General features: G+C 42.1%; 1 protein-coding gene across 14 annotated transcripts in view; it reads left to right on the plus strand.

The window, feature by feature from the left end:
- The window catches only part of Osbpl1a (oxysterol binding protein like 1A), a 170,427-nt gene that overhangs the window by 60,099 nt on the left and 83,599 nt on the right, over window positions 1–26,729 (plus strand). For 5 of the 14 annotated variants that reach the window (XM_021656030.2, XM_021656027.2, XM_021656031.2 and 2 more), the window contains 3 exons: window positions 1,783–1,905; window positions 7,604–7,685; window positions 16,751–16,857. In XM_021656030.2, coding sequence (XP_021511705.1) covers window positions 1,783–1,905; window positions 7,604–7,685; window positions 16,751–16,857 — 312 coding nt within the window. The other 9 variants (XM_021656032.2, XM_060377659.1, XM_021656036.2 and 6 more) reach the window with 9 other exon arrangements.

Below are 26,729 nucleotides of genomic sequence, written 5' to 3' on the forward strand. Positions count from 1 at the left end.
TTTGAGGTCATCGTCTATGCTTCAGCTATATTGCATTTTTCAAGGCCTACTGCAACAAGGTTCCTGGCTCCTAGTGGTGACACCATTGTCTCAACTGTACACATTTGAACAGATGTGTTGGGGTGTAGGCATCTGGAGATGTTTGAATTGTTTCTTGGCATCGATATCTTGTCTTTTGTGTAGGGTGTTCCTTTCTTTGGTTGTTCTTGTCATCTTTGAATGAAGATCTTTGAAGGGAAGTGTGGTTGTGGTGACCCTGCCAGAGCGTGTGTTCTGGAGGTCAGCAGGTGACACAAAGGAATGGAGAGGGGCTGGGAGGAAAGGCTGAGAGGGGCTGTGGGAAAGAGCTAGAGCAGTGGTCCTCAACTTCCTGGTGGTGCAACCCCTTGTACAGTTCCTCATGTTGTGCTGACCCCAGCCGTAAAGTTATTTTGTGCTACCTCATAACTATAGTTTTGCTGCTGTTATGACTTGTAATGTAAACATCTGATAAGAAGGATGTCTAATATGTGACCCTTGTGAAAGGGTTGCTTAACCCCCAAAGGGCTTACTATTCACCAGTTGAGAATCACTAAGCTAGAGGGACAGGGTCTGTACCAATGGATTTCCCAGGCAATCAAGGGGTGTGTGTGTGTGTGTGTGTGTGTGTGTGTGTCCATGGGCGTGTGTATGCGTTTCTGAAATGAAAGCAAGCTGCATTAGGACTAAGAATAAGTTTGGAGAGATTGTAATGGGGGGACAGGTGGGTCACATATGTGGGTCCCAGCCCAGGGGGGCTGCTGGGAATTCTTAGTAGGAGGTGTTTCTAGGGATGGTCATCTAATACAAAGGCGTAGAGATGGGCTACAGGACAAGACAAAGACTGTGGGGAGAGTTCAGCTGGGTCCCCACTAAATCTTTGAACAACATAATCAGGATCCACTTTGCCAGGATCCATGGGGTCAGTGACTTATTGGAAAATCATATTCTTACAGTAGAATTCATAGCCTTAGGTTTTGTTTATTTTTTGTGCTTAAAGACCCTTTTCCCCCAAAATGATTTGCTTTGGTTCAGCAAGGAACCTTATATAATCGAGGTCATGCTTGTCATAGTGTTTCACAGAATTGAGCGCAGTCCTGTAAGCAAACAAGGAAGTATTCTTAGTCCATTCTCTTAAATTACTTTTCTTTTTAACACTTGTAAAAGTGAAATCATCAGGCAGTTGGCCTTCTTAAGGTGATTTAAGTTTATTGAGTGTGTAGTTTTTATGTTAAATTCATAATATTGTGTCCAAGTGTCCAAGCCCATTGCTTCGCATTAGATTAGTCAAGTGCTGGAAACTAGTAATTTTAAGTGAAAAATTTTGTTCATTGCTTAATTTCTATAATATATTCAAGTACTAATTAATACATATATGCATAGATGATATTTTTTATATATTTTGTGTGTGTGTGTTTTATTTTATTTTATTTTTGAGACAGAGTCTCTTTGTGTAATAGTCCTAGCTGTCCTAGAACTTACTATGTACACCAGGCTGGCCTTGAACTCACAGAGATCTGCCTGCCTCTGCTTCCTGAGTACTGGGATTAAAGGCGTACACCACCGCTCCTGGCTATACATGATATTTTAAAAAAGCATTAGGAAAGTCTTTATGCAGACAGGTCGCAGACAAGAAACACTCATAATGTTATTGTGGACACTTGTTTGCCATAGTTATTTCTTCTATCTGAATTTTATGCTTCATAGATTATTACTATTTCTTTGGATTAAAACTGTTTTTCTGGAATTCTTGGATTGTTTAAGAAGTGGCTGGAAGCAATCGAAGAACACTCTGCCTACAGCACTCACTACTGTTCCCAAGACCAGCTGACCGACGATGAAGAGGAAGATGCAGTTTCCGCCGTGGACCTGAAGGAGGCCTTAGCGGTGAGCTTATAGCTGCCTTGACTGTGCTTTCTTTTAAGAGGCAAGGTTTTGAAATTATGATTTCTCCCAGTAGAAATAATACTGCTCTTTGTTCACGTGCATCCCACTGAGACCTCTGCTGCGGCAGTGCTAAGAAATGCCTGGGTGAAAGTGCTGTGAGGTTCTGGGTCTGTTTGCGTGTTAAGTACATTTGTGTTTGGAAACTGCCTTTAGTAGGTGGGATATGTGGAGCCTGACCTGCTGCCCTTTATGACTTCACTGCATATTTCAGAGTTTCAATAATGCAACCATAGTGACACCTTTCTTGGTCAGCAGTTCCATTTAAAACTGCTTTCAGTATTAACGGCCACTGCTTAGGGATAGGGTAATGAGTGGAGACATCCCTATCTGAAGTGACAGCAGTACCTTACCCATTTCTGACAGTAGGTATATTTTTGGGGAAACAGATATTAGCTTTCTGGCTGTATCTTTTAAATACATCTTGTTTATCAAAATGTTGGTGGATCTGGAAGAGTTAGACTACAAAGGGACACCTGTTTCAGTTTAAATAGTTAACTCAAAGCACATGAATTTCCCTACTAAAGTTAACCATATGAAAATTAAGTGGATTATTTAAAGGCTGTGCATGCTTCTAAATAAACAAGTCTAATGAAGTTAAGTTTACTAATGTCTACAGAGTTTTATTGACTAATCTCTAGTGATCAAGGGATGTAAGGCTCCATCATTCCTAATGCTATTTATGGTAGGACATCAGAGATTTTGAACTCATCCATGCTTTGCTGAAGATATCTACTAGACTTTGTTGATGATTGCTTTATTTGTACTATTTTAGAGTGTAGTATGTAATTTGTTAGCTATAAACATAATTCTTAGACCAGTGAATTTTAAAAAATAACATCTACTGGAACATTTTGGAATAATGGCATCACAACTTAGTAAATACGGGCTGGAGAGAGCGCTCAGAGGTTGAGTACTTGCTGCTCTTGAAGAGGACCAGATTCAGTTCCTAGCACCCATGCCTTGAAATGCCAGCTCTAAGGGATCCAGTGCCCTTTTCTGGCCTCTGTTGGCTCCTGCTGTCACACATGCATACACAGAAAGATACACCTACACATAAATAAAAATAAATCATTTTAAAAAGAGACTTGGAAAATAAATGCACGTGACCAAACTAAATAAAAATGTTAAAATTATGCTAAATGCTTTTAAAGTTTAGTCAGTATTTTCAAACCGAAGAGAAATCCTTCCTATTTTTCTGCCTCAATAAAATGAGTGATAAAACGTATATGGATTTACAAAGCAACCAGTATCTTCTGGGATTGCAGTAATTTAAGGTGTTTTAAAAGGCAGCTATAAGTCAAATAAAAACATACTGGCTTCTTTGCCACTAAGACACATGGTTAAAGACAATTTTTTAAAATGTATTTTTCAAATTTTCAGTAGGTTAGCAGTTTAATTGTATATTGTATTTTATTCCTTTTTAAACATTTTTTTCTTTTCAGTTAAAAACCACCAAGTTTTTCCCTTAAGTTATGTGTAGTATGTGTCTGAAGTCAATGAGAATTTAGCCAGTATGAAGTGTTTTCAGGTTTTGTAGGCTACAGACATCTCTGTCTAGTGGAGTTTGAATTGGTAACTGTGAGAGTTCTGATTCTCAGTGTCTGGATACTTGTTCAAAACAGTTGAAATCTGAAATGAACTTTGAAGTATGTTTGCATGTAGCTTAGGCAGATAGACTCAAGAGATCTTTGACAGGAGTGAAGTTAAGGGAATTCTGGGGCAGACGATGGAGAAAATTTATTTTTGGTGTCCACAGACACAGTGAAGAAGTTAAGTATCCTGGGACTAACATACTTCCATTATGTTAGTCATCTGAATGAGCTATAAATTAATTTTACTCTCTCAGCACTCTTTTTTGCAAAAAGTAAATTTATAATAAGAAGTTTGAACATGGTGTCTGTATTGAAAAAGTAACTGTATTCTATGATAGTTCGGTCTCATTTCATCATCCCTCAAACCTAGGACCTCTTAAACAGTAAAAAGCTTTTCTTTCAGCCTCTGTCATCGCCTTGAGGCTATAAGGAGAAAAGAAACCAATATGGCCGCAGACAGTCATTTCATGCCGTGTTGAGAGGATGTCAGAAAACAACTTAGAGGAGAGAGGGAGCCAAGCCTGGTATTAGTTTGCGGTGTGATCAGTGCCAGCCACACAGGGCTGTTCCCATTCAAGTTAATAAAAATCACACTAAGTTTTCACTAATTTATTATTATTTTTGAATAGAATCTTGCTATATATCCCAGGCTAGCCTTGAGCTGACCTCACCTTCCTGAGTGCGAGGATTATAGGCATAGCTGTTATACCTGGCTCAGTTCCTCATTTTAACCAGGAATATCTCAAATGCTCAGGATAGATGCTCAGAGAATGTTTCTGTCATCATCAGAAGGCCCAGTGGGCAGCAGTGGCATGGACCCCCAGATACTTCCCGTGGTGGCGCTAACCAAGTGAGGCTTTGGTTTGTTGATGACACCTTAATTCTTTAGAATCTCAGCTATATTTGTGATGTACAAAATAACTAACAGAGAACGCTAAATTTAAACTAAATGTTTCATTTAGACCCTGCATCAAAAAACCACAAACAAACCAAAGCTGCTACTTGAGAGAGAACAAAGCAGGATGGTAGGATAAACACGTCTGTATTTATGTTGGTGGTTGGCATGCCTGGAAAGAAGAGTAAATTAACCCCGGCTGCTTTTAGACAGGAGCCAGGGTAAAGCAGGGTTCCAAGGCTGCCAGTCAAGTATGTGAGAGAGAACTACTTTTCTCTCCAGGTCATGTTTGTTTTTATTTTTCTGTTACAACAGAGAACATTAAGACAGTTGCAGGGCCAAGCTAGTCACCAGGTACCAGAAAAATAACAATGGGCCTTGGCTTGCTTTATGCAAGGAAAGATAGAGTGTGGCGCTGCCTGGAGGAAGGTCTGGCTGGAGTTAAGAAGGCTCACGGGGTGGCCACTGAGTACCACTCTCCACCGTGCTGTTTTCTGCCAAAATTAGGATCTACTCTCTGTTATTTTTGAGGATTAATATTTTGAACTGTAATGTTTATGTCATAAGTTGAACTCATTTTATAGCTTCAGTTGGATGTATTTTGTGAAATATATATACTTTGTGCAACCCTTCACCTATCAAGATACAGACCATGCCTATCACCTCACAAAGCTCCTCGGTCCTCTCTTTGGAAGCTGTTCTGTCTGCACTGTTTACACTCAAGACAGTAGTGTTGACAGAAGCACTGCCAGCTTCCTTTTCTCAAGTTGCCTGGGAGCCTAGCCATACATCTGTGCCCTGCTGGGCTGTCTTCTTGCCCGGTACTGTTTCATGTTATTAGCAGCTACTTTTATTGCTAAATTCTAAGTATTGTGCTTCTGTTCTTAATGAATCTGTAGCAGATATCTTGCTTGGATGTAGCTCTTCCTCCTCACACCACTTTTCTCCTCCTACCTACCTCCTTGATGCGGTATTACATGACCCTCCATGTTTGGACAAGGCAGATGAAGTTGTGACAGGAGATGACTATTGGGGTGGGCCTCTCATTGTGGAGCTCTCTGACGCTCTGGGCCTCTGTGCTCATGGGTGTCATTCTTGCTGTGTACATACTCTGTACAGATAACTTGGATAAAATTAAAATTTTGTCAGATGTTAATATTAGAACATTGTTTACAATGGAACTTTACTTATATAGTAAATAAATCAAATTTAAAACTTCAGCTTCCCTGGCATAGGGAAAATGATATAGAACCCAATATTGAGGCGCCATGCCAGACACCACAGAGTGTTCACAAGCACGATCTCATTGTATAGCCCTGGCTGGGCAAGAACTCATGATAGTGTGGCCTTAGTACCAGGATTGACAGGTCTGTGCTTACTGCCTAGCCCAGAAGGTGTTTCGTTTTGTTTTGTTCTCAATGTAGGTGATAGCAAATTAGAGCATGTACTTTGTTTTATTGTATTGAAAACCACTGTCCTTTTTAGTTATCTTCATGCTGTGTGTTCCTGGACTCTTCTGTAGCTGACTTGTATGTACCTTTTAAACCATTGAGCGAAGAAGCATGAAGGTGCTAAGTGAAGAGACATGTGACCCTGGGGTTTGAAGATGACGTTGGAGGGTGTGGCTCCCCGACAGTTATAACTCAGGAGTGTGCTGCATGTCAGATAAGGAGTCTGCAGATGGAGCCAGTGCTTTCTTAGGCAGCTTCCGCCAGGAGACGGAAACGAGTCAGCGGTGGCGCAGACTTGGACATGAGCAAGAATAGTAATGTGCACAGTGTGCGAATGGTCTTCCATTAATAAGTCATGGGTGATGCATTCGGTGCAGGGAGTGTCTCCAGATGGACTTCCCCACCCTCAGCCTGTATTCACAGTGTCTGAAAAATGAGCAAGCAAACCAGCTCTCTCTTTCTGGGGTTTTAAATTACATAGTACAAGTATTCTCTCTCAAATAAATAAGTAAACGTGAGTTATATTTAGATGTCATTAGGAGTCTCAAAACAGAAGGGATAATACAAATTTAAAAGAGAACATTGCCTGTCACTAATGTGGTCCCATGAATAATTCTGCTGTGGTTGGGTTGAGCTTTATAAGAGCTAAAAGATTTATAAAGAGAAATAGGAGAAAAGAGTGCTTACCTATGTCACCTTGGCACAAGCTACGCTGGGTTTAATTTTGAATAAGCGAATGTTTTGTGATGGACCACTGGACGTTACAAGCACAAAGCTGAGTCGACTCTGCCCACAGTAGCGATTCTAGTATTTCCAAAGTCATGGTTAACATAATAAGTATTTTTTAATTAATTAATTAGTTCATTTTTGAGACAGGGTTTCTCTGGGTACCCCTGGCTGTGCTGGAAATAATTCTGTAGACCAGGCTGGTCTTGAACTCAGAGACCAGTTTGCCTCTGCCCCCCAAGTGCTAGGATTAAAGGTGTGCACCACTCTCACCCAACCAGAAAAAAAAATTTTCAACTGCTATAGCCAAGCAATTCCAGTATGATTCTTGCTCATTCTTTTTGTTATATGTAAAATCAACTTAACATCGACAGTGATTTGCATTTTTTTCTTTGAGAATCTGCTCTGGGCTGGTTGGAGTTAGATGATAGGTTTTCTCATTTATGTTTTACTTCTAGGGACCTTGCTATGAAGAAATGTAAACTTTCAAGGAAGAATGTTCTCCGTAATTGTCTTTACCTTATTTTCATGAGCTTCAGCTTAGTCAGAAAATGTCCTGCTTGGTCTGACGACGTGGGCGGTAGCAATGTGGATTTAAAATGCTGCATGAAGGGTCAGCTTGTGGATTTTTTAAAATAAGAAAGAAATAGTTTTAAAAATGTATCCTTCAGAAATGTAATGTATAGTTTCCTGGTGAATTTATTCAGATCTAGCAAATCAAAGAAATTAACTGCATATGCGTGGTGTAATTAATGCAGTTGTGTGATGTCTACATGACCGATGTTGAATGTGTTTGGAATTAAATACTTATTTTTATTAAACTACTTGATTAAATATTTTATTTATATCCTTTTGTAAAAAAATTGTCTTAAATGTATCCAAATTGCAAGTTTTTATAGAACCATTAATGTGTAAGTAATTTTGGAAGTTCTTCATTGTTTGTTTTAATTTTGTCTCTTTTTTTTTTCTTTCAGAGAGCACAGACATGTCAGCAGAGACTAGATAGGGAAATTTACAACTTTCTCAAAATGATTAAGGAGTGTGATGTGGCCAAAGGTAAGGAAAGGGAGAGAGAAAGAAAGAGAGAGAGAGAATGAGAAACTGAATTAGCATTGACTGTCTGTTGGTTTTTGTGGCTTAGTAGCTGTGGGCGTGTGAGCACTGCGCTTGTTCATTTGTGCCATAGTTCGCGTGTGGAGGACAGAGGGCAACTTGTGGGAGTCAGTTCTCTGTCATCCACTGAGCCTTCTCAGCAGCTCCTCTTCCTAGTTGTGATAACACCACTTTGAAAAATACTAAACTGATGCTGTCTTTTGCCGCCTGTGCTGGTGTGCTCCTCCATGCCATTCTGTCATGCCTTGTGGTGCAAACTCCATTACAGAGACCTGTTTGTACTTGGACCACTAATGGATTCAGCCAACAGCAGGGCTGCTCAGTGGATGGCTGGGAAGGATGGGAGAGGTAGATGAAGGCTTTATCTTTGCCTCCTCTGTAACAGAACAAAATGTGCTTATTTTGGTGAGTGAACAGCCCCATAGCACGTCCAGATGAGCATAGAGACACTTATCCCTGAGTGAGGATAATACTAGTATTATTTGAAAGCAGTGCTCTCCTTGAACAAAGAGTTTACCAGCAGACCCACACAGGCTTATATAGGAATGCACACGTAGGGGCGGGCGCATTCTTAAGCACGCTCTGTGTACGTTTCTATTTCTGGTTTACATGCTTGGTGCAGAAAGGAAAGTTGGCAGATTTGTTTCTGCTGTGGGCAGAGAATTTAGCCTTATGAGCAAAGTTTTCTCCAGTCACCAAAAAAGAATGAACCACCACAATGTGACCCTGTCTGTTTCATGTGCATTTCTTCAGAGAGCCTTAGGTCAGAAAAAGGAAAAACAATTTGAAGGCATGTTACCAGTCTTTTAAAGGTCAGCAGCTTTACCCTATGGCAGTGCGAGCTTCCCTTGCCTAGTGGCTGACACATCTCCTGGGCAACGGCCCAACAGTGTTGTTGACTTCTTCCTGTCCCATGACCCAGGTCTGTCTGTGGCACATCCCCTTCACTCCTTGCTGAGCCTGGTCTTACTGTCCCCTCTCTTCTCAGCATGGCAGCTGCTGGTCTGTTAGTTCACGCAGCCTTCCTCACCTCCGCCAGTGGTGTTTCCCAGCCTTGGAACATGTTGCATGTATGAAATCCATCTTTCTCCCTTCCTCTCTCTTCCCCTGCTTTCCCCTTCCCCTCCTTTCTTCCATTTCCCCTCTCTCTTCCCCCACCCTCTTTCTCTGGTGAATGAAGCAAATGACCTACTACTTATCTAGCTTATACACTTGCAACTTCTTTTTCTAAGAGTTGGGGAGAAAGGAGTGTATGCCTGCTTAGTAAATGTGAGGTTGTTCAAGTCACTAAGATATTTTAGGAGCAACCAAAATAGGGAGGAAGCCAGGGAAACTGGGCTGGTTTGCCTTCTGGCCGACGTGGACGCTGCAGTTAATGCCTGCAGCTTTCTACACCATCCTTTGACCCTCTGCATCCGCTCTTTTATTTTCAAAAAACCATACACTTATTTTGTGTGCATGTCCATGTGTTTATGTCTTTATTTCGCCCTTACTTGTTACGGCATTCTTACTTTCTCCCTGGACTCATAGGTCTCAAGCATGCAAGGCAAGCACGCTGCCAGCTGCACTCATCCCTGGTCCCTGGCGTCTGCATTCCGAAGCTGTGGCTCCAACCTCTCCTGACTTCTCGTGTTCTGAATATGATACTTTCCAGCCTCTGTCGTCTTCTCTGCCTCTCTTGGTGGTGCCCTGCTGATGGCATCTTTGATGTTCTACAGTTTTATTCTAGCTGTAGGTTTGGATTTTGTTGCTCTGTGTACAGCTTGCTTGAGTCTGTTTTGTAGCTTACATACTCAGTGATCTTTCTTTAATCTAAAAATACTTTTCAACTATTTTCTCTTAAAATGGTTGTTCTTATTTTCCTCTTTCATCAGAAGAGACACACAACAGAACTCTCTTGTCCCTCAGCTCTTAGTTTGTCTGAGTATTTCCGTGTTTTCATTCTGCATTCTGATTTGTTGCTTTGTGTTGGCTCTTTGTGCTTCACCGTGATAAGCAGGAATTTTCTGGCTGCTTCCCACCTCTTCTCTGTTGCAGTCTGATAACTTTTTAAGAATCACTTTCTAGTTTTTCTCACTCACTTTTGTCTCCTTTCCTGTTTAATCCCTTGACTTTGTCAGTCTTAATGCCTTTCTGATTCCAGAAATTGTAGATGGTAACTTTAAAATTTGTTTTGTAGGCCTAAAAGATGGCTCAGCAGGTAGAGCCATTTGCCATTAAGCTGACCTAGTTCAATCCCTGGAACCCACACTGTGAAAGAAGACAAAGCCTTCATGTTACCCTTTGACCTCCACATGTGTGCCAGTGTGCACACACCCTCATACACACAGACACACAGACACGATAAAGTAAATGTAAAAATGTTGGTTTTCCCATGCCAACACGAGCTTTCCAATGCATACATCTTTATAATTGTCTCTCTACTAATTATATAGATATTGGTTTAAAGTCCTTGGACCACTCCAGTAGCTCAGATTCTGTAGCTAATTCTTGAAAATACAGAACATCCCTCCCCTGGATGTATCTTTGTTTGAGGTCCTTAATGAAGTGTGTTGTTGTTCCTACTTCCTAGATGTGAAGGTGTCCCTGCAAAGAAACTTTCTGTCCCTGTTGAGGCTACAAAGTTTCTTCTGTATCCTGGCTGATATTTTGCAATTGGAATTTTTAACTAGATGATTCACAGGTCTAGGGATTCTCAGTCACTCTGGTTCCCACCCAGAGCAATAGGCAAACTGCCCTTCTTTATGGTTGGACACAAGGGAAAACTTTTTCCAGCTTGACACCCTCTCCCCAGTATAGGTGTTTACAAAGGTTTACACCCTTGGTTTAGGAGTGTCTTTTGATCAGGATTTCTATTGCTGTGATAAAACACCATGATCAAATATTTGGGGAAGGAAAGTGTTTATTTGGCTTACACTTCTATATCATAGTCCATTGTGGAAGGATTTCCGGACAGGAACTCAAACAGGATAGGAACCTGGAGACAGGAGCTAATGCAGAGGCCAGATGAGTGCTGCTTACTGGCTTGCTTGCCATGGCTTGCTCAGATTGCTTCCTTGTAGCACCCAGGACCACCTTCCCAGGATTGGCACCACCCACAATGGCCTAGACACTCCCTCATCATTCACTAATTAAGAAAATCGCCCTACAGACCTGCCTATAGATCAGTCTTTTTATTTATTTATTTTTTATTTTTTTATTAATTACACTTTATTCACTTTGTATCCCCCCATAAGCCCCTCCCTCCTCCCGTCCCTAGATCAGTCTTAATGGAGTAATTTTCTCATTTGGGGTTCCTTCTTCTGAAATGACTGTAGCCTGTGTTAGGTTGGTTTAAAAACCAGCATAAAGAAAGTGCATCAGAGGGTCTCTCAGTCTATCAATCCCGGGGTTCATGTTCTGTCTCACCAACCTCTGTCCTTACCCTTGCTCAGTGTAGCCTGCCACATCATTGACATTATTTCCGCCCTCCATTAGAGCTCAGTTGCATGTTCAATGTTACTATTCTATCCAGCATCTTCATGGGTAGAGTTGGCCAGATTGCCTTTTGTCAACCTAGTCTGCAGCTTGGCTGCTCTAGTTAAGCTTCTCAAGTCCATGTTACCTGTCTAGAAGTTCAGAGCAGGATACGATTGCTACAGTGCTCCAGTCTGCTGCCTACAATGTTAAAAATTGCATTATTTCTGTCAACCCTTTTCTTCTCTGTTTGTATCTCAGAAAACTGCATCATCAGTTCCCACAGCTTTCTAAGCCTACACCTGTAGTCACTCTTCTTTTCTGTGCCTGTCTTCGTCATTTTCTCCCCATCTCCTACACAGCACTGCCTACCCCTGCAGTCAACCTACTACTCTAATGTTTGCTGGAGCTGTCTTTCCCACAAAGTCCGGCAATTTTGCGCGTCTGTCTTTATGGAATATTCTTCAGAGCGGAGGTGTCTCTTACAAACCGGCCCTTGCTCAGCCTCACTTGCAGCCTTAGTGCCTGGAGGGTGTATTATGAAGTCTGAGTTGACTTTATGACCTTGGTCTATTTACTTTAGTAGTCTCATCTCTTTCTTTTCCTTCTTTGCACTCTGTTCAGCAATGTGAACTTTTTCTTGTGTCACGTTGTCTTCATATATGTTGATCACAAGGTATGAGATAGGAATTCTTCCTCATCTTTTTATATGTCATTTCCCAAACTTTCTGACATCTCTAAGACCAGTGTCAGTGTTACTGCTACAAGTGTCCAAGTTTGTACTTTTTCCCTGCATGCCCTAAGTAGTCTTTATATAGCTTTTTGTCTGTTCCAGCTACAGTTGGGTCTACACTTTTTAGAGAGGACGGGAAGGTCACAGAAGTTGCTTAGAGTAAGCTCCATTATGCCCTGGAGAGGGAACTTCCGTCCTTGGTCCAGGCTGGCTTTCAAGCAGCAAGGTTGAGGAAGAAGGCCAGCAGGTGAGGCAGTGTGCTTGTAAAACTAAATGACCTAATGTCCTTCTTCCAAAGTCCACAGCAGTCAGGAGGACGGCATATGGAAGTGCCTTCAGACTTGGGCCAGCCTCACACACTGACACATCCTCACATTCTTTGTGTCACTTTTTTCTCCGTGGCACAGACCTTACCAGGACACCTCCCTGACCTGCCCACAGGTGGGGCCCTCTCAGTCATGGCTCTGCCCTAGTTACTGTTAATTTCAATTCTGCTCTTTTCATAACATCAGTCAGGAGTGATGCAAGCCAATCAGTAGCTTTTGAAGGAGTTTCTATTTAGTTGGATTAAAATGAATTTTACTGCTTCATTTGATTTTTATTTGTAAAAGAATGCAAATATGCAGCCAAAGATCTGCTGTTTAATTCAATAGGGTCTAACCTATAGGATCTCCTGGAAAAGCACCAGCTTCAAAAAAGATTTTCTTTTTAAAATATAATTCATCCTTTTTCCTATTTACCTTATATTTTTGTCTATGTGTTTTAAAGTCTTCAAGGAACTTATTTTCCTTTGTAGACACAAGTTCTGTGAAGACAAGGTTCTCTGTCACTCTTTTTCTTCTAGAATTTTCTTTGTGCATTAGAATAAGATATTTCTATAACTTACAAATATATATATTTTATAATTTTTAACTCTGTGTTCTATTTTTTTCATAATGTACATTGGTATTTTGCCTGCATGTATGTCTGTATGAAAGTATCAGCTCCTCTGAAACAGGAGTTAACAGACAGTTTTGAGCTGCAGTGTGGTTGTTGGGAATTGAACCCAGCTCCTCTGGAAGGATAGCCAGTCCTTTTAACCACTGAGCCATCTCTCCAGCCTCAATACAATATATTCTGGTCATGGGTTTTTTTCCACAGCTCTTCCCAGATCCTCCCCACCTCCTAGAAAGGAGACGCCCCTCCTTTCTCTTCTCTTTAGAAAAGAAACAAAATTCCAAACAAACCAGAATATAAAAGGAGAAGAAAAGTGCAAGACACATGCCCTTCTTAGACCTTCATCTCAGCACCTGGCATGGTGCCTTCTGAATGGTTGCTGCTCAGCAAATGGTACCTGAAATCTTACCCAGCTCTCCAGATCGCCTTGACCTGACTGTGACACCGTCTTCTCTGAGGACCAGCGTCTTAGATAGGCTGTTTTATCCAGCCTGCGTTTAGCAACAGCGATGTTATTGTTCTCTTAAGATTCAAGCCATCTCTCCCTCCTCACCCATAATCGCTTCCTTCACTGGATAGCTAGCATTTTTAAAGAATGCTTTATTTGTTTGCTATTTGAGTTCATCACATCACTGTCTTTCTGTTATTTAACCCATTTAATACTGCACTCTGGGCTATATATCTCAAATACTTTAGTGTAGTTAGTGTAAATTACATACAAATAATACGCAGATATCAAACCATACAGCATTCTGATGTACACACTTAGTGGGTGATTATTTTCAAACTAACAGCTTAATTTAAACCAGTAGGGAAACTTATATTCAAAATCTTGAATCATGTATACTGTCACATCTCTCTTTTTTTTCAGGTTATAATTTTATGTAGACATTTCTAAAAGATAATTTTTTTTTAATTTGTATATATCATTTTCTTTACTTTCAGGAAACAGGAATGATTTTCTAAGATGTTGATATGATTCTGATTGGTAGTAAAGTCAGATTGAAAAGTCACTTTTATTCTGTGTGTGCGCATGCAGGAGAGCGTGTGCAGGCCAGAGATCATAACCCAGAGCGACGCCCCCATTGTTTTTATGAGATGGTGTCTCCCTGGTCTGGTGCTCACCAGGTAGGCTGTGTGGTAAAGAGGTCTAGAGCTCACATGGATAGCAGAGTGGAGGGACAGATGCACTGGCTCGTGCTGCCATCAAGCCCCCCAGACATCGTTAAGGAGGCTTTATAAGGAGGATGGCATTTGAACCAGAGGTGGGAAGGCAACATATGTTCTCCAAATGGAGAAACTTGTGACTCACGGGACATGTGATACCTAAAGAAGTAATATCTCAAACCTAGGTTCAGGAGAGATAAAGTAGAAGGCTCTTCTAGCTAAACTAATATTTCTAAGAAAACAGCCTTGCTCGTGTGAACGCTATTGTATCTTCAGTGTTACAGAGATGCATGGACTCCTTCTAGATAGAAGGTTGCCTAAATTGAGGTTTAATTTGCTATAGAGACAAAAGAAACAAGCACTTTTCATTGTCTTTAAAACTTGCCCAATTAAAAATTGTAGAGTATAATCATGAGAAACGACAGACTGTGAGCTTTTTATATGCCTCTAAAGTTAGGCTTTTCCCAGTATGATCTTCTAGCAGCTTTAATGACTTTAAAAATATTTTTAGTACAAAAATCATTTTTCCCTCAAAATCAGCAATAACATTCCTTTAGGAGGTCATATAAGGTCATGTAGTGGCCATTTTGCATTCATGATGACAGTTTAGTTTCCAAATATTAACAGCCTAAAACATATTTTTAGTGATTCTCATTTGCTCACCTTTCTAAACTTCAGTGGTTCTTTTTGTGTGTGTCTGACAGCATGTAAATATCATTGTCTAAGATACAAGCCCATGTGAAATGGTCTTGTGTAGTTCTAAGGTGGATCATAAGCCAGGGGTCCTCAGGTCGGAAAGCAAACTGCCACAAAAATTAAGGTTTATCTCAAAGACCTATTTTTACAGTAGATTGCCAGAGAAATGAAATAGTGTGTGTGCGTGTGCGTGTGCGTGTGTGTGTGTGTGTGTGTGTGTAGAAAATTTGTATAGTGAATTAGCTGAAGTACATCTAAGTATTCCTTATGTTTGGATACTTAATATTTGTTTTGTATTAGTCAAGTATCTAAATCAGAAATTATCTACAACCTAGGGTTTATTGGGGCTGATTAGCTGTGTGGTGGTATTTACTTTAAAAGAATCCATGATTTCATGATAATCCCATTTGTGTCATGAAAGTGGAAAATTACTAGATTACCCAGAACATCTGTGGAAGACAAAGGCTGAGTCTGTTTTTCTCTTGTGCGTCTCACAGTTGTGTGTGACGTCTGTTGCGTCTCCATTGCGGGAGTCCCAGACATGTAGCATGTGCCACTTTCTTAGCCATTTAACAAGCAAGTAGAGAATAAACCTTGACAGTGTGTATCGAAGGCCCAAAGTGAAAGCTAGTGTATACGCAGTCATCTATTTCAGAGAGCAACAGCTTTCAGTCACGTGTGTGGTCAGAGCGGCTCTCCCTGGGGAGCTGCTGAGAAAGAGGGCTTAGAGGGCTTGCTGTTGGGTCCTGGTGTTCCGGAAGAGGGTTCCTTTCTTTGCTTACTCAGTTTTTCCTTTTGTTGTTCACCTCTGCCGTATGAATTTAGATAAATATTCTTCCTAAATAGGTCCCTTTTCCTTAAATCACATTAATGTATTTTGGAATATTTAAAATAAGACTGAGGAAGATTGGTATTTAGAGTTTATCAGTGGTACTTAAAGTGATGACTGTGAACACTTGCACACTTGTTTCTGATGATTGGCCTGAGATTCTAAACTTTCTTCCCCTCAGACCATCATTTCTCTTTAGCCGGAAGTGTTTGCATCTCAATGGGACCTACTGCCTCTGGCTTGACATTTGCTAAGGTTTTGGCATTTGATTCACTTGATCTCTTTGGCTTATTGGCCTTGCTTATGGCTTCAGCATTGTTTTAAATTAGTCAGGATTATTTGAAATACAAATGCTGCAGGTTTTTCTTTCTCAGTTTTATTTTAATGAAAAGTTTTCTTAAATATTAAGAACTTTATTTGGTTAGAAGAATGACTTTAAATGATCATTGTGTGTAATTGGCAAAAGCCAAGTAATTCTCTCGCATCCATTTGGACAGGTATCCACAACATTTTACTCATTTTTAAGCAATAAATGTCTATTTTTCAGCTTTCTCTTACCAACTTTTTTTTTTTTTTTTTAAAATGGAAAAATGCTTAAGATTTCTCCTGCCTGACAGGGTCAGAGTCTGATAATGCCATTTCCTTCTCTGTCCATAGCTTACGGGACAAAAACAGGCATTAAAAATAGGCAGTCGGCTTACACAGGGGATACAGTTTTGAAAGTACAAATACCCATTTATGCCAAACATTTTTCCAAATAAGAGCTAGAGGAAGTTGAATTAATGCCGCCTTCAGATTCGTTAGCCTCCATGTCAACCACAGAATTATTTTTGTCTCTTTTTAGCGCTTCACTTTTGAATAAAATTACTTACCCAGCAGAGACTGTCATGAAAGGAAATGCTGTTAGAAGCAGCACTGTCTGCCCTTGTTGACTGTTATCCTTAAGCGTCACAAAGTGCCCAGGTCCTGTGAGCTCTTAAAGCCTTAGCTGTCCTTGGGGGCGGCAGGCTGCTCAAAGGCACTGAGTGAGGAGATGGCGGCAGGAGCTTGCCTACGGTGGTGAGACATACTGGGTCCCGGCTCTCACAGCAGAGAGAGCACGTGGAGTTAGTGAATGTAAAGTGTCTGTGGTTCGCTTTGACATTGCTTCAGATCTCACTCAGTGTGTACCCAATTTTTGTTTGTTTATAGATATGCTTCCATCATTTCTTCAGAAAGCTGATGTTGTCTCCGAAGCTTCTAGAGACACTTGTGTGGCGTTGAGTGACTGCCTTAATCTCTTTACTAAACAAGAAGGGGTAGGTCATTCAGAGTTGAATTTTTTTAAAGAAATTGCTTGGGTGTCACATACCTAATTATCTAATAAGCTATGTGTTTAAGGTGTTCAAAAGTCATACAGAATTAGTGTTATCAAAGGAAATGAAAACTTCCTTTTCCATCAAAATTCAGAACTTAACTCACTCTTGTTCAAATAGGGTGATTGTGAAATAACCGGTTTTTCCATCTTTGGGATGCATTGATGACGCCACATTTAACAAACATGTAACGTTGATCTGTCCAAGGCGGTTGTGACACCTCGATAGGAGGGATGCGAGGTTGCAGCGAACATGTGCACGTGAAAGCTGCTGACTGCCTTCCCTCTGGAAAACGACATTGCGGCTTTGTGGCTCTGCAAACTGAGGGTCAGCTTCCCTCCACTGCTGTCCTGCTCAACACTGTGCCCCTGGATTTCCACATCCGAGTGGAGCAGTGTGCACGTCCATAAATTATCCTTTTTCTGAGGATTAAAATATTGTAAAAATGTCTTTTGTTTGTTGGAACTAGTGCTTTTCTTGTCTTTGGGATTTTTAAATTTCTGCATTCATTTTATTATTTTCTCCACATATGTTTAACCTTTATTTTCTGAATTAAGATACCTAATGTATTTTTGTTGTAATTTTATTTGTCTTTTAGTTAGAAATTGGGTTTTATAAAATCAGAAACGTACAACTGGTTTTATGTTTAGTTTATATGCAGAGATAGAGCATTTTGTTCTCCCATGGTTGAAGTGCAGGCCTTGCAAATTCATATGCAAGTTTTAAAATTCTTTCTTTGTATGTGTATCACATATTCCATACATGATATGTTTTTGTAGAAGAAAAAAGCATTAGTATGAATTTATTGAAAACAGTCTTTAAAAGAATTCTGTCACGGCCACAGGAAAACCTTAACTGTGCATTAAGCATTTCATTTATTGCTTAGCTTCTTTTTCAGAGAGACTCCTGCAGTGGAGCCCTGATTGGCTAAATTTATGACTTCCTGCCTCCACCTCCACACTGCTGTGATTACATTTACACATTTACACACTAGTGGTACAGATGTACTTTGCTATAGACATACATGTGTTTCTCCTTCCACAGTGTCAGAATTTATTGAATAATAAGTGTTAACAGGGCTGACAGATAGCTCAGTGGTTAAAAGCACTTGTTGATCTTACGAAAGACACAAGTTAGGTTTGCAAGCACCCAGGTGCTTGGTTCACACATGCCTCCAACTCCACCTCCAAGGAGATCCTGTTCCCTCTTCCAGCCTCTGGGAACTGTAGTAGAGTGCACATCTGGCCTCTAACACCCCCCTATACATATATAATATAAGATAATTAAAAATACTTTACAGCCTGTAATAATGAAATACATTTATAAGCTAAGTCAGTTTTCTTAGTTGTAATTCACCATATGCTTATGATTTTCCATGGTAGAATGGTTATTTGCAATCACAGATTCTTTTATTCCAATCTTAATTTTAAAGATCACACATGTACTTTATGTACAGGATGCTGAATTCAAGGAAAGGATGAAAGAGGCTACAGAGGGCCTAGGAAGGCAGGACCAGAGAGCTGGTATAGACACAGAGACAGGCAGATAGGTAGGTAGGGCATCAAGTTACCTGGTCAAAAGGTTTTCGAATGGAGATGAGAAGAACCTTTTGAAGGCAGAGCTGACTGAAGGTGCAGCTCCAAGTCCAGACTAACGGCAAATGTCAGATGAAGAGTGTACTAAATGCTTCTCAGGGACAAAGTCGCAAGTTCATTGCAGGTTAATACTGTGCTTCTGATGGCTTCATGTCAGGTGGGTGCCGCCACATCCCAGTGCGCAGTGTTCTTCCTGCGCCACGTGGTGAGTTTCAACCTTCGTCTGCTGTGTGTGCTGTACTCCTGCACTTGGCTCTTCTCATACAGCTCTGACACGTCCACATGTCCATGTTTTCCCTTGCTAAGTTTACAGGTAATGTTTTACTTGGCACTTGTAAGCTTGCTCTTGGTCTGTGCCATAGTTTGTGCTGTACAGATGGTAGCTGTTGCCTGCACAGAATGTAAGGTCATTTTGCATCAGCACTTTCACCCCAAGTGGGGCAAATGGCATCGGATAAAATGGAGTCACCAGGGGCAAGGTATAGCCTCTAAGATGCTGTTTTGTACAACCCAGCCAGTTCCCTCAGCCATCATACCATTATATCTTTTTAATGATTAAAGGTAAATTTTTCTAAAAATGTGTCTTCTCAGCATTTCTGGTTGTGGTGGTTTGCATATTTCATGAGCTAGTTTGTTTAAATGAGGGATGGTACAGTGTTCTAAGTAAATACAATAAATAAGTACAGTTCTAAGAACTGAGATCATAACTTTGGAACCAAATTATATTGCTGGCTTCATATGGTGTTTGTCACTCTGTAAAACCAAGTCTCTCGTTTCTCAGGTAATGAATGTGCCTAATGAATGTGCAGATGCCTTTTTGTTCTAGCGAGGTATGGTTTTTAAGGCTGAGTAAAAGTTAGGTTGGTGTGTGTGTGTGTGATTTCTAGAAAAATACATATGTTTTAATTTTTAAACTCTTTGCTTAATACAATAGTGTACAACCCATCTCTTACTGGAAAAACAATCTAGATAGACAAAAGTATAATCTTAGTGGTAAGACTATTAAATTATTTTAGCCTCTAAGGTTTGCTTGGAAGATTAAGTGCAGTAAAAGGAAGCAGAATGCCAGGTCCCAGTGAGCACCGAATAAAAGCTGCAGCTATAATTGTGAGAATTCACAGAATTAACGCTTGTGATCCCATCTCTCTGGGTCTTTGCTGTTTTGTTTGTCTTGCTCTGAACAAAGGTAGTGCTATCTAAGGAAACTATTTCAATGCTGTGTGGGTGTGTTGGCACTCACCTGTAGTGTCCGCACTGGGCTACGGCGGGAGCATGACCATGAGTTCAAAGGTTAGACCACCTTGGCCTACATATATAGTGAGACTGGGCCTGTGCCTCTCACAGGAAAAGAAATGATTTAAAAAAAAAGAGAGAGATTTCCTTCCTTGTGGGCTGATTCTCTGATTCTGGCTTGTGTTTTTGTTTTTCCCACACTCGTTACTTGCCACGTGAGCAGCAGTGGGTGGGCCCTGCACGTTGATGCCTGATGTAAAGGAGACAGGAAGTTGGTGGCAACCTGGTCTGAAAGTGTAGTGGCCTGGTTTACATTTCAGTCTTTATCTAAGCCTGCGATGGGTTTCTACGAAACAAAATGTTTTCTAGAACATTAGTTCTGTAAATAATGCGAGATCCAATGCCTACCTGTGTGTAGGTGCGCAGGGATCATGCTACACTCCATAGGGAGTTTTTCCCTCAGTGACTGGCATTTCAGTGTACGTCAAGACAGCTTTTCAGAAATATTATGGAATTCTATCTCAGTAAAATGCATGAAATTTCTTCTCAGAAATGAGAGATAAATGAGAAGTGAATTAGTAGTGTCTGTGAAGTTTTTCTTTCTTCCACCACCATCATCATCATCATCATTTTACAAACTTTCAATACATAGCCATAGTTGACCTTGAACTCGAAATATACCCACCTCAGCTTCTAGAGTGCTGGGGTTACAGGCTGGCACCACCACACCAGACATGAAGTTTGTTATTCAAACGTGGTATAAGCACAGCATAGGGATTGAGTAGCCTGATTGAGATCACAGTGGCATAATGTAATGTCTTACTTATCTGCCATTATAAATTTCATTTCTACTGTCTGAAGTTTTATTAAAAGAGCAATCATAACCTTTGAAGTCATACAGACTTGTGTGTCTCATTTTTGTCTCAGCTGCTTAATCGCTTCTTACAAACAGTCCTGTTTGTAAACGTGGCGGCCAGCTGAAAACGTGTGATAGTTTTGAGGACTAACGGAGATCGTCCTCATGGCCACACACCTGTTTTGCACCTGCTTCCGAGCACACAGGGATGGCTGTAAGCGGCCGAGCTCCACAGCGACAAACCTGTACTTTATTCTCTTTCCCTGGCAGTTATTTTAGAAGGTGTTCGGTCACTTTGATTGTTGATTTCGCAGTACTAGGGATGCAACCCATCCATCATAGATTACTTTGGCTTATTTTGGAAACTAAGGCAGTTTCAACGTTTGTTGGCCTTTGTTCCTAAGTCCTGTGCCTTCTGGTTCTGTAATTCGTGGGTGTTTTACTTTTTGTGGCCTAAATAGCTTGTTGAGAAAACTATAGTATTCCAGAATAAGCTGAAAAATTTTTGTGTGTGTGTATGTGTGTGTTTGTGTGTGTGTGTTGATGATGATGGGGAGGGGACAGAGGAGAACTTTGGCTATTGTTCCTCTGATCCCACCCACCTTGTTTTTGAACAGGGCTGTCACTGGCCTGGAATTCACCAAGTAGGCTAGGCTGGCTCGCAGGCCCCAGCAATCCACCTGTCTCCTGTGACCTCTATGATTACAAGTGTGAGCCATCATGCCCCGCTTTTTTACTTGGGTTCTGGGACTCAGAGTCAGGTTCTCTTACATGCAAGACAAGTATTTCACTGACTGAGGTATTGTCCTAATCCTTTGTTGATCTTTAAAAGGAACAGAAAGCTATAAGAACATGGAAATATTAATGCTGTATTTTTTTTAACCTAGTCTGAGACTTTATCAAAAAGCAAGACATTTGTCTCATAAATTATATATTTCTATGTTTTTTTTCTCACCAGAGTATGGTCCTGGAAGTATTACAATGATACATGGGAGCCATCATTAGCATTCTCTTTGTTCTGGTATCACACTTCTGTATGCTTAATCAAACCAGTTTTTCCAAGTCAGGAACCTGCCTGTTTGAAGTTGCTAGAAGAGCATCATATACTTTCATGGTAAGCCTCCTGCTGCTGAGCTGAGGTGACCCAGATGTGTGTCTGGATGCTGGTGATATAATGGAAGGATGCAGATACTGGGCTGGGCCATCTGAAAGGTTAGACCTTGTGCTGTGCCTCTGGATAGAACACTGATACTGTTGAAGAGAAATCACATGATTGTGTGGGCTTGTTGCTCTTCCAGGGTGTGACCTCTGATGTTCATTTGACTTCCTGTGCTTACCAATAGTGCTTCAGTCATTTGGTCTCCCTCTGCTTTTGTTCACCAATGTTGACAACTCCTTCAGCTACCACCCCTTTCTAGCCATGTCCTCTCTAGAGGTCAGTGCCCATTCCATCAGTCCATACCATACCCTCACCCAGCGTGTGTGTCTGCATTTTCCCTTTGTTACTTCTTGTGTAGGGAGCTTCTGTGTCTTATCCTGCTTCTAAGGAGCTCTTCTCTTCTGCATCTTTCCATATTTGTAGCCTTAATTGTATATGGGTATACACACTTTCCACTTTCATTCCTGAAAATGTGGTACTTTTCCTTTCAGTTTCTTCATTCCACTAGTCCACAGAAGTGATTCTTACCAGAATGAGAGGCTTGGTTTGTCATTTTTGTGTGTGATAGATAGGCTTTTCTGTAGTCCATACTGACCTTAAACTCCCTATGTAGCCAAGGATAACCTTGAACTCTTGATCCTCTTGCTTCAACCTTCTTGGTGCTGGGATTACAGATGTGTTCCAGTAAACACGGTCAGAGGACACTTAAATCATCTTGCTTGCTTTCTGAAGGACTTGACATTTGGCTACTTACAGCTCCTTTGCATTCTCTGTGGCTTCCGTGGAACCTCTCCTTTCCTGCGTCTTTGCCCTTTGTTGCTGCTCTCCCTTGCTCCTTCGCCTTCGGAAGCGTTGCTTCTGCCCACGTCTTATATGTTAGTAGTTGGTGGGCAGCACCCTGTAGCATGCTTCCTGGACTGGCAGTGCCCACTTCTTTACTAGAAACACACAACTATTTACACACCGCCCTAATTTCCCGAGTTCTGAATCACAGTGCAAGCTGCCTTTTAAACAATTTGTATGTTTCTGTAATAGGTTCAAAACCAGTTTGTCTAAAACCTGTTTCTTCATACATCTCATAGATTTGCCACTGATGTTGAGGTCCTAGGAACTATCTCTAGTTGATCCTTCTTTCTCATCCCCAGTTTTGACTAAATTCTGTCAATGTGACATCCCCATTTTCCTTCGCCCCCCTTTTCTCCATCCCAACATATGTTCTCCATGACTGCTCTGGGGAGGTTCCAGGATAGCTCTAAGGATGACTGCCGCGTCCTAATCCCAGGCTCCACCCTTCAGAACTAGGTTAGGGCTCCTCCTGTCCCAGGACTTTTTGTTGCCACAGCGCATCATTGCACACAGCAGACCAGCGCTCTTTAAAGACACGGCATTCTTCCTTATGTCTTTAGCACAGGGCCGGCATGTTGTTGACAGCTTTATTGACTGCGTGAACAATGACTGAAAAGAAAGAACCTAGCATTGGGGCCAGAGCAGTCTGCATCTCAGCTCTGCTGCCTCAGCTTCAGGCAAACTTATACCTGTTTGGAATTCCACTTCCAAATCTGAAAGCTGGGATATGAGTGAACAGGGTCATGTGAAGTGGTCAGTGCAGGGTCCTGTCCGCCTTTCAGTGTCCTTGTAAACTGCCTTCTAGAACAAAGTACCTTTGTTGTCATCGTGTTGTGTTGAGGACCTCTTCTGTGGCTGGATTCTTTGTCTAGCTCTCTGGGCCCAAAGGGGAAGATTAGTATCCTTCATTGCCAAGTTATGCTTAGTTATCAATCAGGAATTTTCAAAGACACTGTGAAACTTTCTAGACGTGGATTCCACTTTTTCTGAGTGAGCCCTGTGTGTCCTACAAATAGTTTGGCCACCGATCTAAGGGAACACAAGGTACTCTGGACTTGTTAAATATCAATTTTCTTTCATCGCTGCTCTGTCCAGTAAAGGACTCTTGCACGTGGAGAACAGGTGTGTACATTTTAGAAGTTCGTTTCGGTTTATTTCTTCAGTAGAGCCTCTAGTTACCCTGAAGTCTCATTAGGATGTCAGAAGTGTGTGTTTGTCTGGCGCATTGCCAGTCCCTGCAGTCCTTGTCTATCGCCATCTTTTAAGGGAGTTTAGGTCAACAGGGCAGAATGTTTGACTTTTTGCTCCACTCCAGCTCATTCCTGCTGGGGTGTAAGCATGCAGACTCACTCTGCTTTGGGGATAGGGAGTCCTGCAGCTGCCACGGCCTCACGGAGAGCGTGTCTTTTGCCTTCCTGAGTTTTCTCAGCAGCAGCGTGCTGGCCTTTTAAAAGTTGTCAAGGAAAGGGCTTCAGCACAGGGCCACTCTAGGACCTCGCAGGAGCCTGTGTGCGCCGCTCAGCTCACACTACATGCCAGGAGCAGTTCCCTCATTTCTCCTTGGAGAATCTCGGAGGCTTGGAGGCTGTGGGCAGGCTCTCCCCAGCGGCGGTCCCTACCTGCGCTTCCCGGAGCCGCCACGCCAGGGAAGGGGAGGAGGGACCGCGACCACAAGGAAGGGAACCGCCTGCCTGCTGCAGGCTGCAGGCCACTCCGCCCGCCCGCTCTGCTCAGCTCTGCTGGCTGGGACTCCGCGGGCGGGTGAGCCCTGGAGGGCGGGTCTGTGGCCGAGCCCAGCGGCCAGGGCGAGGGGCAGCGCCAACCTCTGTGGTCAAGCAGCTGAGTCCTGAGCCACCCGCCGCGCCTCTGCCCGACCTCGACCGCTGCCGGGGAGGCGGGCGCTGCTGCCCGCCCCTGGTCGGAGGTGACTTAGGGAGACCTTGCGGTACCGCTCCGGGTCGCGCCCCACGGATCAGCTCGTCTGGAGGACAGGAGAGCAGGCCGAAAACATCTGTGCCGAAGCTTCTTGAGGAGCTGGGGTGCAACACACCAGCCTGAGTCCTGAAGATCCAGCCCAGGTGGGTGGGGTTGTGTGTTTGCTCAGCCCTTCCCTAGAAGCTCTGGTGGGGGTTGGGGTTGCCCAGCTTAAGGCGAGGAAGAGGGGAACAGCCAGATGCGATCCAGGGATGTGAGTTGATCCAAGAATAGCTGGACGGGTGTGTGGAGCCGTAACTGACTGGGGAAGGGCGATGTAGCCACAAGACCCAGTGTCCCCTTTTCTTCTGCGGGTGGGGGTGGGGGTGGGCGTTCTGCCCGGTGTTTGTGCCTGTGTCCCGAGAAGAGCCCCCAGGGAACTGTCCTTGGCTGCTGTTTCACATTTAAATATTAGTATCAGGTCAAGCCAGCTGGAGTGGGAGGAGTAAGGCAGTGAAAGACAATTGTCCTAAATAACCTTCCAAGTTAGTGATTTTTTTTTCTCTTTGGTTGACATTGACACGAACTTAACCACGGCAGTCTCAGAGATCACTGAAATTCTGAGAGCCGGCAGGAAGGCACAAGTGAGGAGAGAGAAGGCGTGTGTATGGTGGAGGCTTTCGTTTTCAGATGTTTTGATTAAGGGTTTTTCATTACTCAGACGCTTAAGCTGGCCGGCATGGCATCTCCTAGTAGCATTCAGTGGATCTGGTTTTCAGCGGGGTTGGATTTTTCTCTGTTTGGAGGGAGCTGGTCATGAGAGAAAGATGGGGGGGGGGGGGTAAAGCCGAGTACAGCTCTTAAGAGTTACTGAAGCTATTAAAAGTTTCTTCATTTTAATTAGATTCGAGGAAGGCATTTGGCTTTGAAGGCGTAGCATGGCTTGGCAGAAAGCAGTGTGAAAAGAAACATGCTTGCAATTCCTTTTGGTGTGGGGTAGATCACCGGGGAGAGCACAAACTCTGTTCCACAGAGCGGAGCTTCTCTGATAGGGGAAGGTAGTTCAGTTTAAAGGTTTAGTAAGTGTTTAATCTCAACGTGAGGAGCACACAGTTATTTTGGCTGTGTCTTCATGTTAGTTTTGCCACGACTGGAGCTTTGCAGGAGTTTGGATCCTTGTGAATGTGATTGCTGAACTCCACTCCTTCTTTAGGAGCCTTTTATAGATTAATTTTCAAGAATTTCATTGTTGGTAAGATGACCTGTGTAATCTTTTCACTCAGACTTTCTATACTCTACAAAACAGGGGAAATAACTTAGTTATTCCATAATAAGATCAAATGTATTTCTCCTATTTATAATAGTTTATAAAAGGACATTTAAAATAGTATACATAAAGTAACAAGTTCTTAATACTATGGTGGTTCCCGCCTATCAGCTCAGCACTCTGAAAAGAGTCCTGCAAGAGCCAAGGGCTGAAGATTTTAACAGAAACCACAATGGAAAGCAACCAGAAGGGGTGGATGTTAGCAGACCGTGAAGACTGGAGCACCGTGGGGAGAGGGCAAGCAAGGTCCTTTTCTAAGGACTTTGTGGAATGTGCTTAAGGAGTTTTAAACCTAGCCTGAGAACTTAATGTCACCAAAAGCTTTTGATCGGGAGAGATTTGATCAGATTTGCTCTTCAGGAGAATTGAAGGACAGGCCTGAAATCAGGACAACCAGGTACAAGGTTATTCACGAGTGATAATAGGACCAAGTCAAGGTTATTACTTAAGCAAAGGAAGTTAGAGAACATAGATTTTGGAAAGCATAAATCAGAACTACATTGATTGTGAGGAATGAAGGGGGAGGCAGGGTCATAGCTGACTCCTAGCTTTCTGGTACAGGTTACTACATAGGTGAGGGTGACTGAGCTCTGTTTTTGACATGTTGACACACCTTTACATGTCCTATAAAAGCTTGGGAACCACTGGTACTGCTCTGAGTCACCTAAACATCCTTTGTGCTCATAACCCCCAGAGTGAGTAATACCACATAGACATAAAGTTTGAAAAAATTTGAAATCAAAGGAATGAATATTGGCATGTGGATGCCAATTATAAGAAAAGGACATAGCAGAGAACACCAAGAAAAATCAGTAAGGTACAGGAGAGCTCCAGAGAAGGTGAGGCATGCCAAGATGTACAGGTAAGAACTGGAGTGTGTTAGGT

This window comes from Meriones unguiculatus, chromosome 2 (genome assembly GCF_030254825.1).
Source record: "Meriones unguiculatus strain TT.TT164.6M chromosome 2, Bangor_MerUng_6.1, whole genome shotgun sequence".
Lineage (NCBI taxonomy): Eukaryota > Metazoa > Chordata > Mammalia > Rodentia > Muridae > Meriones > Meriones unguiculatus.